We start from the raw sequence: 13092 nt of genomic DNA on the forward strand, positions 1-13092 counted from the left end.
TTATAAAATGAACAGGGAAATACTCTCATGTTTTCTGGAAAAGATTGTGTAGAATTGATGTTAATTCTTCTTTAAGAATTTGATAGGATTCTCCCATCAAACCACCTGGGCTTGGAAATATCTTTTTAGGGGAGATTTTAATCCAGATTTGGAATAAAGAAATTCGTTTGAGCAAAAAATGATTTGGTGTTATGGGGAAGTTGCAGCCCCACAGCCTCGCCATACTAGATATGGGGCAGGGCCTGAGATTCTGCATTTCCAACAAGCCCAGGTAATAACCATACTGCTCATTGCAGACCCCACTTTGAGTAGCGAGGTCCACGTCCCACACCTTTTTGAATCCTTGAGCCCTGCCCAAAAATAGTATCCTGTTGAATTTAGGTAGAAGAGTCCACCACTATTTGACAATAAAAAGAAAGTACTGATACATGCTACAACTTGGATGAATCTTGAAAACATTATGCTAAGTGAAAGAAGTCCACAAAAGGCCACATATTGTATGATTCCATTTATATGAAATGTCCACATAGGCAAATACATAGAGACAAAGTAGATTAGTCGTTGCCCTGGGCTTGGTAGAGAGTCAGGGAAAATGAGGGAAACCGTCAGTGAGAGGGATTGATGCAATAGCCACAATGGATTTAAACATAGCAACAGTCATGAAGATAGCACAGGGCCACTTAACGTTTTCCGTTAAACATAATGTCACCTTGAGTAGGAGCCAACTGGAGGGCAACTAACCACAAAGGTCTGGAGGAGAGGGTTGGTTAGGAGGCAATGGTGACTGCTAATGGGTGCCTTGTTTCTTTTGGGGATGATAAAAATGTTTTGAAATTGAGGTGATGGTTGCACAAATCTGTGACTATACTAAAAGTTATTGACTTGTACACTTCAAATGTGTGAATTGTATGGAATGTAAATTACATCTCAATTGCTTTGTTAAAAACAAAACAAAAAAACAATGAAACGGATTATCCGAGTTCTTCCAAACTCCAAGCTCTAGCTCCTAGTCCTCTGAAAAGTGAAAGTGGGCTGTGACCATTTTCTAGGTATACTAAGAAAATACGAAATAGAATTCGGAATTTCGGAGCTTAACCTCAGTGTTTCCATATTGCAACCAGGCCCAGAGATCCCTAAAGTCATTGCTTCTAAGGCTCTTACATAATTCCTCCTTCCTCAAAGAGGTGACCCACCTCCAGGGCAGATGTGATTACCTCTGGGGGACGGGTTTGCGGGGCTGGAAACCCGCTCTCTGCCGCCCCAAGCAGCAATCACATACAAACAAGCAATTCGTCATCCCAAGCCTCCCCCGGAGGGCTAACCGAGCTGACTCGGACGGAAACCCCGTTCCTGACGGGATGCTGCAGGCCGGGCCCGGACGCTGGGGGGTGGGGACACTCGGGGACCCTAATGGAGGGGTAAGTCGGCCCACCCCGCCCACTCTGCCCGCCCCGGACGCCCCGCCCCCTGGACGCCCCGTGGCTCCTCCTCTTCCCCCGCCGGCTCGCCCCGCCCCTGCATGCCCGGCTCCCGGCCCGCCCCGCGACTCCTCCTTTTCCCACGGCCGCTCGCCCCGCCCCCTGGGCGCCCCGCCCAGCCCCCACCCACGGCTCCTCCTCTTCCCCCAGCCGCTCTCGGGCGCCCTGCAGCTCCTCCTCTTCCCACAGCCGCTGGCCCCGCCCCCTGGGCGACCGATCCCGGCCCTCGCCGCGGCTCCTCCTTTTCGCCCCGGCCGCTCGCCCCGCCCTGTGCTGCGAACCCAAACACTCTGGTTCCTGCTGCGCGCGGGCGGCGCGTGACCGGGCTGCGCGGAGCCGATCCCGAACCCTGGGCGGTCCCGGCCCGCCGCCTCAGCCCGTCCCCGCGATGCTGCTGCTGGTGGCCGCCTTCCTTGTGGCCTTCGTGCTACTGCTCTACATGGTGTCCCCGCTCATCAGTCCCAAGCCCTTAGCGCTGCCCGGGGCGCATGTGGTGGTGAGTGGTCCTGTGAGCGCCCAGACTCAACGCGCCCCGACCCCGCACGCCTTTGCGGTGAGGCCAGTCTGTGGGGGTGGCCGTGCCGCCGTCGCGCTCCAGGCCCGGCCCAGGGAGGGCGCCCGCGAGGCCACCTGCAGCCCCCGGCCTTGGGCCGCTTTCGGTTGCACGGGACGTGCGCCGGCATGGCCACGGCGAGCCCGAGCCCGGGGCTGGAGCTGCTGGGCAGTCCCGGAGTAGCCCCGGAAGGGGGATATGTTTGGCCTCCGTTTTCCGGGAGAGTCAACTGAGGACCAGAGAGGCCGAGAAACTTCGCCAAGGACACAGCGGTCGGTGGGCGCGGGTAGGGCGCAGTCAGGGGGCGTCCCAGCAAGAGTGGCGCCGAGGGGATCAAGGAAGTGACTCACCTGGGAAATGGCTCGGATCCAGTGGGCTGGCAGTGGTGCCATTAGTGTGGGGACGCTCATGTCCCGTGTACACTGCCTGTGTCTGAGTCTCCCCCCTCGGCTCAGTCCGGAGTCTACTGATTGCTGGCTGCTCTAATGCAATCCTCGGATATTATTTCCGAGTCATGAATGAGCTAGATGAGATGGCTAGCGCCTTAGGAGTGAAGGGCCTGTGGGTGGGTTTGGTTTGTTTCTTCCTGGAAGCACCTGTATTCAAAGACCCCTGTTCTGCAAAATGTATTCAAAGACCCCTATTCTGCGAGTAGGGCACCTTTCATAAACAGAATGTGCCTTATCTGCGGCTTTCTCTTTTCGTTTCCTTACCTTGGATCTCTCAGGCACACTGAGGTGGGGCTTAATGAATAAGAAGTGTTGGCTACTAAGCTGGAAGAGCAAATCCTCCTGGTGAGACTGGCGGTGAGACTTGGAGTCTGTGCTGAGGCCCGAGTTTCCCCGCTGAGCTGGGATGATCATTTCTTTTAGTATGTTTTAAACAGATAAGAGTCGTGAATGACAAAATGCATTTTCTTTCTTTGTAAAACTTAGTATATTTCCTTCTGTTGCTATTCCTAATTTGAAAGGGAGGTGAGAAGGTGAGTAGAGATTCATTAAAAAAAAAAAAAGAAGCAAAATTCTACAACAGTGCTAAATTCTGAAAATTTCACATCCGTGAGAACTTCTGCCTTAAAAACATGGCTTTAAAAGTTGGGTTCTTTTTACTCGTGCTTGCAGGAATTATGACAACTTGGAAAAAGGTAAAGCCCAAAGCAGTAATGAAAATTGATTCAGTATTTTTAAGTTAGTTTACTTCATCTTGACCTTCCACCCTGTCAGGTTGTAGGTCTTAAGTAAGATGAAAAACACTGTTGGAGTATAAGATGAAGAATTTCTTATTTCTGCCCTCCCGCTTTAATAAAGCCAGTTGCCCTCTAGTTGGTTTTGACTCATAGCAGCCCTGTAGGAGAGAGGACAGCTGCCCCCATGGGATTTCCAAGGCTGTAATCTTTATAGAAGCAGACTGCCACATCTTTCTACTGTGGAGCAGCTGGTGGGTTTGAATCGCTCACCCGTTGGTTAGCAACTGAGCACTTTAATCACTGAGCCACCAGATCTTCTTCTTGCTTTAATACATCCCTGTAAATAATGTGAGGATCCTGTGTGGCACAAGGCTGCTAACCAGAGAGTTGGTAGTTTAAACCCATCCAGTGTCTCCACGGAAGAAAGGCCTGGTGATCTTCTATAAAGATTATAGCCAAGCAACCCCCCTGGAGCAGCTATACCCTGTCACACATGGAATCTCCATGAGTCAGGGACCTGCTTGGCAGCAGCTAACAACAAACAGCAACAATAAATACGAGAGGACGATGCGTATAAGTCACATGATGTCATCATCTGCTTTCTTTTTTAAATGGCATCAGAAGAATGAAAATGCAATTTTTTTTTTCTGGAGGTTTATTAGGACTAGGCAGAGTGGTGGTAGGAGAGAGAGCTAATATTTAGAATGGCTGCCTGTGGAAGCATGAACAAATATACGGCATAACTACTTACTGTTTTGTTTTTAGAATAGTTCTTACCAGTGTTATCTCACTAATTACAGTAGTAAAACTGTTCAGCAAGTCTTACGTGGCATATACTTATTTAAATCAGCTGGTATTTAACAAGCTGCAGTTGACTGTAGGGAGAATTGGAAAATCAAGTCACCCTCTTTTGGAGATGGCTGGGAGCAGCTCTCCTTGCAGCAAACCACTTCCTCTGTTGCCGTAAATAAGAGGTATATGGTGTGATTAGAGAGAAATTATTTAAACGGTATTTACAATGAGTGGTAAGAGGGAATGATTAAGGAAAGATATTAAACTGTTGTCTAGTGTCCCCCATCTGGGTCCATTTAGCAACTCTCAGACAACTCAATATGTATTTACCATTTTTTTCTCAGCCATTAAGAAAATACCTTTAGTTTTCTTACAGCATTCAGAATAACATACTCCAGAACTGACTTAATTATATCTTTAGATTCCTTCTAAGAATTTGTTAAAGAGAGACCTTATAGGTGATCAGATTTGAACCCTCTTCTTTGCTATGTAAGTTTACACAGCAGGCTAACCTATATACTGTCTGGAAATAGGACTGCAATAACAACAGTAATATTGGAACCCTGGTGGCACAGTGGTTGGCAGCTCAGGTTGCTAACCAAAAGGTCGGCAGTTCAAATCTACCAGCTGCTCCTTGGAAACCCTATGGGGCAGTTCCCCTCTGTCCTATAGGGTTGCTGTGAGTCAGAATCGACTGGACAGCAACAGGTTTGGTTTTTTTGGTTTTAATATCTACCTAGGACTTTAGAGCATATACATTGTCTCGCGTAGCTGCGTAACTTTAGCTTCCATTAATTCGTTGAGTAATAGAGAGATTCTCCTTTACAAGGTTTTGGGGCATTGTATGTTTCAGAGACATAGCATACGCAACAGTTTATGAATTCATGTAGACAAATATTTATGTAACAGCTACTTATGCAAAGTACTGTGCTAGGTATGTGTGATATAAATTGGACTTGTTCCTTATCCTTAAGGAAGCTCTAGTCTGTATAAGATGTATATAAGTAACCACACACGGGAGAAGGTGACAGGTAAAGGACAGGACCAGGTGCCAGAATCCAGAAAGGCTAATGGAGGAGGGGACATTTGAACTGGGATCTGAAGGACAGTTAGGATGTGGAAATGTAGGTGTGTGTGAGGTTGGGTAGAGGAATAGCATCATAAAATGGACATTTGGGGAGATTCTGCTAGTTGCTATGAAATTATAATATCCAGTGAAAAATAAACCAGAACAACTCATGAAATATCCCAAATAGCAAAGACCCCCTCAGGGGCAACTTTTAGCTTAGGCAATAGACGTATTTTTTTTTTTTTTAATAACTTTTATTAAGCTTCAAGTGAACGTTTACAAATCCAATCAGTCTCTCACATATAAGTTTACATACATCTCACTCCCTACTCCCACTTGCTCTCCCCCTCTTGAGTCAGCCCTTTCAGTCTCTCCTTTCTTGACAATTTTGCCAGCTTCCCTCTCTCTCTATCCTCCCATCCCCCCTCCAGACAAGAGTTGCCAACACAATCTCAAGTGTCCACTTGATATAATTAGCTCACTCTTCATCAGCGTCTCTCTCCCACCCGCTGACCAGTCCCTTTCATTTCTGATGAGTTGTCTTCGGGGATGGTTCCTGTCCTGTGTCAACTGAAGGTCTGGGATGCATGGCCGCCGGGATTCCTCCAGTCTCAGTCAGACCATTAAGTTTGGTCTTTTTATGAGAATTTGGAGTCTGTATCCCACTGATCTCCTGCTCCCTCAGGGGTCCTCTGCTGTGCTCCCTGTCAGGGCAGTCATCGATTGTGGCCGGGCACCAACTAGTTCTTCTGGTCTCAGGATGATGTAGGTCTCTGGTTCATGTGGCCCTTTCTGTCTCTTGGGCTCTTAGTTGTCGTGTGGCCTTGGTGTTCTTCATTTTCCTTTGCTCCAGGTGGGTTGAGACCAATTGCTGCATCTTAGATGGCCGCTTGTTAGCATTTAAGACCCCAGACGCCACATTTCAAAGTGGGATGCAGAATGATTTCATAATAGAATTATTTTGCCAATTGACTTAGAAGTCCCCGCAAACCATGTTCCCCAGACCCCCGCACTTGCTCCCCTGACCTTTGAAGCATTCATTTTATCCTGGAAACTTCTTTGCTTTTGGTCCAGTCCAATTGAGCTGACCTTCCATGTATTGAGTGTTGTCTTTCCCTTCACCTAAAGCAGTTCTTATCTACTGATTAATCAATAAAAAACCCTCTCCCACCCTCCATCCCTCTCCGCCTCGTAACCACAAAAGTATGTGTTCTTCTCAGGTTTACTATTTCTCAAGATCTTATAATAGTGGTCTTATACAATATTTGTCCTTTTGCCTCTGACTAATTTCGCTCAGCATAATGCCTTCCAGGTTCCTCCATGTTATGAAATGTTTCAGAGATTCATCACTGTTCTTTATCGATGCGTAGTATTCCATTGTGTGAATATACCACAATTTATTTACCCATTCATCCGTTGATGGACACCTTGGTTGCTTCCAGCTTTTTGCTATTGTAAACAGAGCTGCAATAAACATGGGTGTGCATATATCTGTTTGTATGAAGGCTCTTGTATCTCTAGGGTATATTCCTAGGAGTGGGATTTCTGGGTTGTATGGTAGTTCTATTTCTAACTGTTTAAGATAACGCCAGATAGATTTCCAAAGTGGTTGTACCATTTTACATTCCCACCAGCAGTGTATGAGAGTTCCAATCTCTCCGCAGCCTCTCCAACATTTATTATTTTGTGTTTTTTGGATTAATGCCAGCCTTGCTGGTGTGAGATGAAATCTCATCGTAGTTTTAATTTGCATTTCTCTAATGGCTAATGATCCAGAGCATTTTCTCATGTATCTGTTGGCTGCCTGAATATCTTCTTTAGTGAAATGTGTGTTCATATCCTTTGCCCACTTCTTGATTGGGTTGTTTGTCTTTTTGTGGTTGAGTTTTGACAGAATCATGTAGATTTTAGAGATCAGGCGCTGGTCGGAGATGTCATAGCTGAAAATTCTTTCCCAGTCTGTAGGTGGTCTTTTTACTCTTTTGGAGAAGTCTCTAGATGAGCATAGGTATTGGATTTTTAGGAGCTCCCAGTTATCGGGTTTCTCTTCATCATTTTTGGTAATGTTTTGTATTCTGTTTATACCTTGTATTAGGGCTCCTAGGGTTGTCCCAATTTTTTCTTCCATGATCTTTATCGTTTTAGTCTTTATGTTCAGGTCTTTGATCCACTTGGAGTTAGTTTTTGTGCATGGTGTGAGGTATGGGTCCTGTTTCATTTTTTTGCAAATGGATATCCAGTTATGCCAGCACCATTTGTTAAAAAAGGCTATCTTTTCCCCAGTTAATTGACACTGGTCCTTTGTCAAATATCAGCTGCTCATACGTGGATGGATCTATGTCTGGGTTCTCAATTCTGTTCCATTGGTCTATGTGTCTGTTGTTGTACCAATACCAGGCTGTTTTGACTACTGTGGCTGTATAATAGGTTCTGAAGTCAGGTAAGGTGAGGCCTCCCACTTTCTTCTTCTTTTTCAGTAGTGCTTTGCTTATCCGGGGCTTCTTTCCCTTCCATATGAAATTGGTGATTTGTTTCTCTATCCCCTTAAAATATGACATTGGAATTTGGATCGGAAGTGCGTTAAATGTATAGATGGCTTTTGGTAGAATAGACATTTTTACTATGTTAAGTCTTCCTATCCATGAGCAAGGTATGTTTTTCCACTTAAGTATGTCCTTTTGAATTTCTTGTAGTAGAGCTTTGTAGTTTTCTTTGTATAGGTCTTTTACATCCTTGGTAAGATTTATTCCTAAGTATGTTATCTTCTTGGGGGCTACTGTGAATGGTATTGATTTGGTTATTTCCTCTTCGGTGTTCTTTTTGTTGATGTAGAGGAATCCACGTGATTTTTGTATGTTTGTTTTGTAACCTGAGACTCTGCCAAACTCTTCTATTAGTTTCAGTAGTTTTCTGGAGGGAGGATTCCTTAGGGTTTTCTGTGTATATAATCATGTCATCTGCAAATAGTGATAACTTTACTTCTTCCTTGCCAATCCGGATACCTTTTATTTCTTTGTCTAGCCGAATTTCCCTGGCTAAGACTTCCAACATGATGTTGAATAAGAGCGGTGATAAAGGGCATCCTTGTCTGGTTCCCATTCTCAAGGGAAATGCTTTCAGGTTCTCTCCATTTAGAGTGATATTGGCTGTTGGCTTTGCATAGATGCCCTTTATTATGTTGAGGAATTTTCCTTCAATTCCTATTTTGGTAAGAGTTTTTATCATGAATGGATGTTGGACTTTGTCAAATGCCTTTTCTGCATCAATTGATAAGATCATGTGGTTTTTGTCTTTTGTTTTATTTATGTGATGGATTACATTAATGGTTTTTCTGATATTAAACCAGCCTTGCATACCTGGTATAAATCCCACTTGATCAGGGTGAATTATTTTTTTGATGTGTTGTTGGATTCTATTGGCTAGAATTTTGTTGAGGATTTTTGCATCAATGTTCATGAGGGATATAGGTCTATAATTTTCTTTTTTTGTAATGTCTTTACCTGGTTTTGGTATCAGGGAGATGGTGGCTTCATAGAATGAGTTGGGTAGTATTCCGTCATTTTCTATGCTTTGGAATACCTTTAGTAGTAGTGGTGTTAACTCTTCTCTGAAAGTTTGGTAGAACTCTACAGTGAAGCCGTCCGGGCCAGGGCTTTTTTTTGTTGGGAGTTTTTTGATTACCGTTTCAATCTCTTTTTTTGTTATGGGTCTATTTAGTTGTTCTACTTCTGAATGTGTTAGTTTAGGTAGGTAGTGTTTTTCCAGGAATTCATCCATTTCTTCTAGGTTTTCAAATTTGTTAGAGTACAGTTTTTCATAATAATCTGAAATGATTCTTTTAATTTCATTTGGTTCTGTTGTGATGTGGTCCTTCTCATTTCTTATTCGGGTTATTTGTTTCCTTTCCTGTATTTCTTTAGTCAGTCTAGCCAATGGTTTATCAATTTTGTTAATTTTTTCAAAGAACCAGCTTTTGGCTTTGTTAATTCTTTCAATTGTTTTTCTGTTCTCTAATTCATTTAGTTCAGCTCTAATTTTTATTATTTGTTTTCTTCTGGTGCCTGATGGATTCTTTTGTTGTTCAGTTTCTATTTGTTCAAGTTGTAGGGACAGTTCTCTGATTTTGGCTCTTTCTTCTTTTTGTATGTGTGCATTAATTGATATAAATTGGCCTCTGAGCACTGCTTTTGCTGTGTCCCAGAGGTTTTGATAGGAAGTATTTTCATTCTCGTTGCTTTCTATGAATTTCCTTATTCCCTCCTTGATGTCTTCTATAACCCAGTCTTTTTTCAGGAGGGTATTGTTCATTTTCCAAGTATTTGATTTCTTTTCCCTAGTTTTTCTGTTATTGATCTCTAGTTTTATTGCCTTGTGGTCTGAGAAGATGCTTTGTAATATTTCGATGTTTTGGACTCTGCAAAGGTTTGTTTTATGACCTAATATGTGGTCTATTCTAGAGAATGTTCCATGTGCGCTAGAAAAAAAAGTATACTTTGCAGCAGTTGAGTGGAGAGTTCTGTATAAGTCAATGAGGTCAAGTTGGTTGATTGTTGTAATTAGATCTTCCGTGTCTCTGTTGAGCTTCTTACTGGATGTCCTGTCCTTCTCCGAAAGTGGTGTGTTGAAGTCTCCTACTATAATTGTGGAGGTATCTATCTCACTTTTCAATTCTGTTAAAATTTGATTTATGTATCTTGCAGCCCTGTCATTGGGTGCATAAATATTTAATATGGTTATGTCTTCCTGATCAATTGTCCCTTTTATCATTATATAGTGTCCTTCTTTATCCTTTGTGGTGGATTTAAGTGTAAAGTCTATTTTGTCAGAAATTAATATTGCAACTCCTCTTCTTTTTTGCTTATTGTTTGCTTGATATACTTTTTTCCATCCTTTGAGTTTTAGTTTGTTTGTGTCTCTAAGTCTAAGGTGTGTCTCTTGTAGGCAGCATATAGATGGATCGTGTTTCTTTATCCAGTCTTTGACTCTCTGTCTCTTTATTGGTGCATTTAGTCCGTTTACATTCAGGGTAATTATAGATAAATAAGTTTTTAGTGCTGTCATTTTGATGCCTTTTTATGTGTGTTGTTGACAATTTCATTTTTCCACATACTTTTTTGTGCTGAGGTGTTTTTCTTAGTAAATTGTGAGATCCTCATTTTCATAGTGCTTGACTTTATGTTAGTGGAGTCGTTACGTTTTTCTTGGTTTTTATCTTGAGTTATAGAGTTGTTATACCTTTTTGTGGTTACCTTATTATTTACCCCTATTTTTCTAAGTAAAAACCTAACTTTTATTGTTCTATATCGCCTTGTATCACTCTCCATATGGCAGTTCAATGCCTCCTGTATTTAGTCCCTCTTTTTTATTATTGTGATCTTTTACCTATTGACTTCCATGATTCCCTGTTATGTGTATTTTTTTTTTTTTAATTAATCTTAATTTGTTTGTTTTTGTGATTTCCCTGTTTGAGTTAATATCAGGACATTCTGTTTTGTGACCTTGTGTTGTGCTGATACCTGATATTATTGGTTCTCTGACCAAACAATATCCTTTAGTATTTCTTGTAGCTTTGGTTTGGTTTTTGCAAATTCTCTAAACTTGTGTTTGTCTGTAAATATCTTAATTTCGCCTTCATATTTCAGAGAGAGTTTTGCTGGATATATGATCATTGGCTGGCAGTTTTTCTCCTTCAGTGTTCTGTATATGTCGTCCCATTCCCTTCTTGCCTGCATGGTTTCTGCTGAGTAGTCAGAACATATTCTTATTGATTCTCCCTTGAAGGAAACCTTTCTTTTCTCCCTGGCTGCTTTTAAAATTTTCTGTTTATCTTTGGTTTTGGTGAGTTTGATGATAATATGTCTTGGTGTTTTTCTTTTTGGATCAATCTTAAATGGGGTTCGATGAGCATCTTGGATAGATATCCTTTCGTCTTTCATGATGTCAGGGAAGTTTTCTGTCAGGAGTTCTTCAACTATTTTCTCTGTGTTTTCTGTCCCCCCTCCCTGTTCTGGGACTCCAATCACCCGCAGGTTATCCTTCTTGATAGAGTCCCACATAATTCTTAGGGTTTCTTCATTTTTTTTAATTCTTTTATCTGATTTTTTTTCAGCTATGTTGGTGTTGATCCTCTGGTCCTCCAGATGTCCCAGTCTGCATTCTAATTGCTCGAGTCTGCTCCTCTGACTTCCTAGTGCGTTGTCTAATTCTGTTATTTTATTGTTAATCTTTTGGATTTCTACATGTTGTCTCTCTATGGATTCTTGCAACTTATTAATTTTTCCAGTATGTTCTTGAATAATCTTTTTGAGTTCTTCAACAGTTGTTTCATTGTGTTCCTTGGCTTTTTCTGCAGTTATCCTAATTTCATTTGTGATATCATTAAGCATTCTGTAAATTAGTTTTTTATATTCTGTATGTGATAATTCCAGGATTGTATCTTCATTTGGGAAAGATTTTGATTCTTTTGTTTGGGGGGTTGGAGAAGCTGTCATGGTCTGCTTCTTTAAGTGGTTTGATATGGATTGTTGTCTCCGCGCCATCACTGGGAAACTAGTTTTTCCAGAAAATCCGCTAAAAAAAATGCAGTCAGATCCCTGTCAGAGTTCTCCCTCTGGCTCAGGCTATTCAGATGTTAATGAAGCCGCCTGGGGAGGGTGGGGGAGGGAACAGAGAGATAGGAGAGTAGCACCTCAGAATATAGCCAGAGTTGCTTGTCTTGCTTGGAATGACTATTATATCTGAGATTCCCGCGGGGCACGTTGCCTATGTGTGCAGGCTGTGTGGAGATTGCCCCCGGGGGGTCTGGCCCACTGGAGTCACGGTCAGATCCTCCGCTTCCAGCCCCACGCCCAGCGTCAAGGCTCCCCTACTGGGACGGTGCACTCTCGACTCCAAAATCAGTCGCTGCCTCCCAGGGACTTCTCGTCCCTCCAGCCGCGTGGCCGTGCCGCACCTGAGAGCCAGTTGGGCCTCCTCCCGGGGTTAGTTCAGATGGGTGGAGCAGGTCCCCGTGCTTGTGCCGTGACCGAGTGTCCCGGCTGGGACGCTGTTCTCCCCGCTCCAATACCAGTCGCTGCCTCCTGGGGACTTCTCCTACTGGCTGCGTCCCACGCCGCCCGCGCGACCCGGCTGGTCCCCCTCCCGCGGTTAGTTCAGGGGGGTGGAGCAGCTCTCTGTGCTTGTGCCGTACCTGACTGGTACGCTGGCTCCAGGCTCTGGAAACAATCGCTGCTTCCCTGTATTAGTTCATTCTCCGTCTCTAAATCTGTGTTTGTTGTTCAGGTTTCGTAGATTGTTATGTATGTGATCGATTCACTTGTTTTTCCGTGTCTTTGTTGTAAGAGGGATCCGAGGTAGCGTCTGCCTAGTCCGCCATCTTGGCTCCGCCCCCCCAATAGACGTATTTTTACAGTAACCTTCTGTAGGTTACTTTCAGTAGTGGGATGTAGAGGCAAAAGAGAAGTAGGGGATGCCTAAGACTCATGGAGAAAGATACATTTGTTTTGGAGGGGCTTCATGATGACTTTAAAGTCATGGGATGGGATCAGAGATGTTCATTGCAGCGTTATTTACATTGTTGTTGTAGTTGTAGTTAGGTGCCGTCGAGTCTGTTCTGACTCATGGTGACCCTATGTACAACAGAACGAAAGACTGCCCGGTCCTGTGCCGTCCTCACAGTCGTTCCTATGCTTGAGCCCATTGTTGCATCCACTATGTCAGTCGATCTCATTAAGGGTCTTCCTCTTTTTCACTGACCCTCTGCTTTACCAAACATGACGTCCTTCTCCAGGGACTGATCCCTCCTGATTACCTGTCCAGAGTGTGTGAGATGTAGTCTCATCATCCTTGCTTCTAAGGAGCATTCTGGTTGTAACTTCTTCAAAGATAGATTTGTTTATTCTTTTGGCAGTCCACGATATAGCCAATATTCTTCGCCAGTGCCACAATTTAAAGGCGTCAATTTTTCTTCAGTCTTCCTTTTTTGTTATCCAGCTTTTCCATGCATATGAGGCGA

At 43.4% G+C, this 13092-nt stretch overlaps 1 protein-coding gene across 1 annotated transcript in view; it reads left to right on the top strand.

Moving 5' to 3' along the window:
- Positions 1–1783: 1783 nt before the first annotated feature.
- KDSR (3-ketodihydrosphingosine reductase) overlaps positions 1784–13092 on the top strand; it is a 50647-nt gene continuing 39338 nt past the window's right edge. The window contains exon 1 of the mRNA XM_064294418.1: positions 1784–1974. Within this exon, the coding sequence (XP_064150488.1) occupies positions 1867–1974 (108 nt within the window). The 5' untranslated portion in view covers positions 1784–1866. The remainder of the gene's footprint in view (positions 1975–13092) is intronic.

The sequence above is a fragment of the Loxodonta africana genome, chromosome 11 (assembly GCF_030014295.1).
Source record: "Loxodonta africana isolate mLoxAfr1 chromosome 11, mLoxAfr1.hap2, whole genome shotgun sequence".
In the NCBI taxonomy this organism is placed as follows: domain Eukaryota; kingdom Metazoa; phylum Chordata; class Mammalia; order Proboscidea; family Elephantidae; genus Loxodonta; species Loxodonta africana.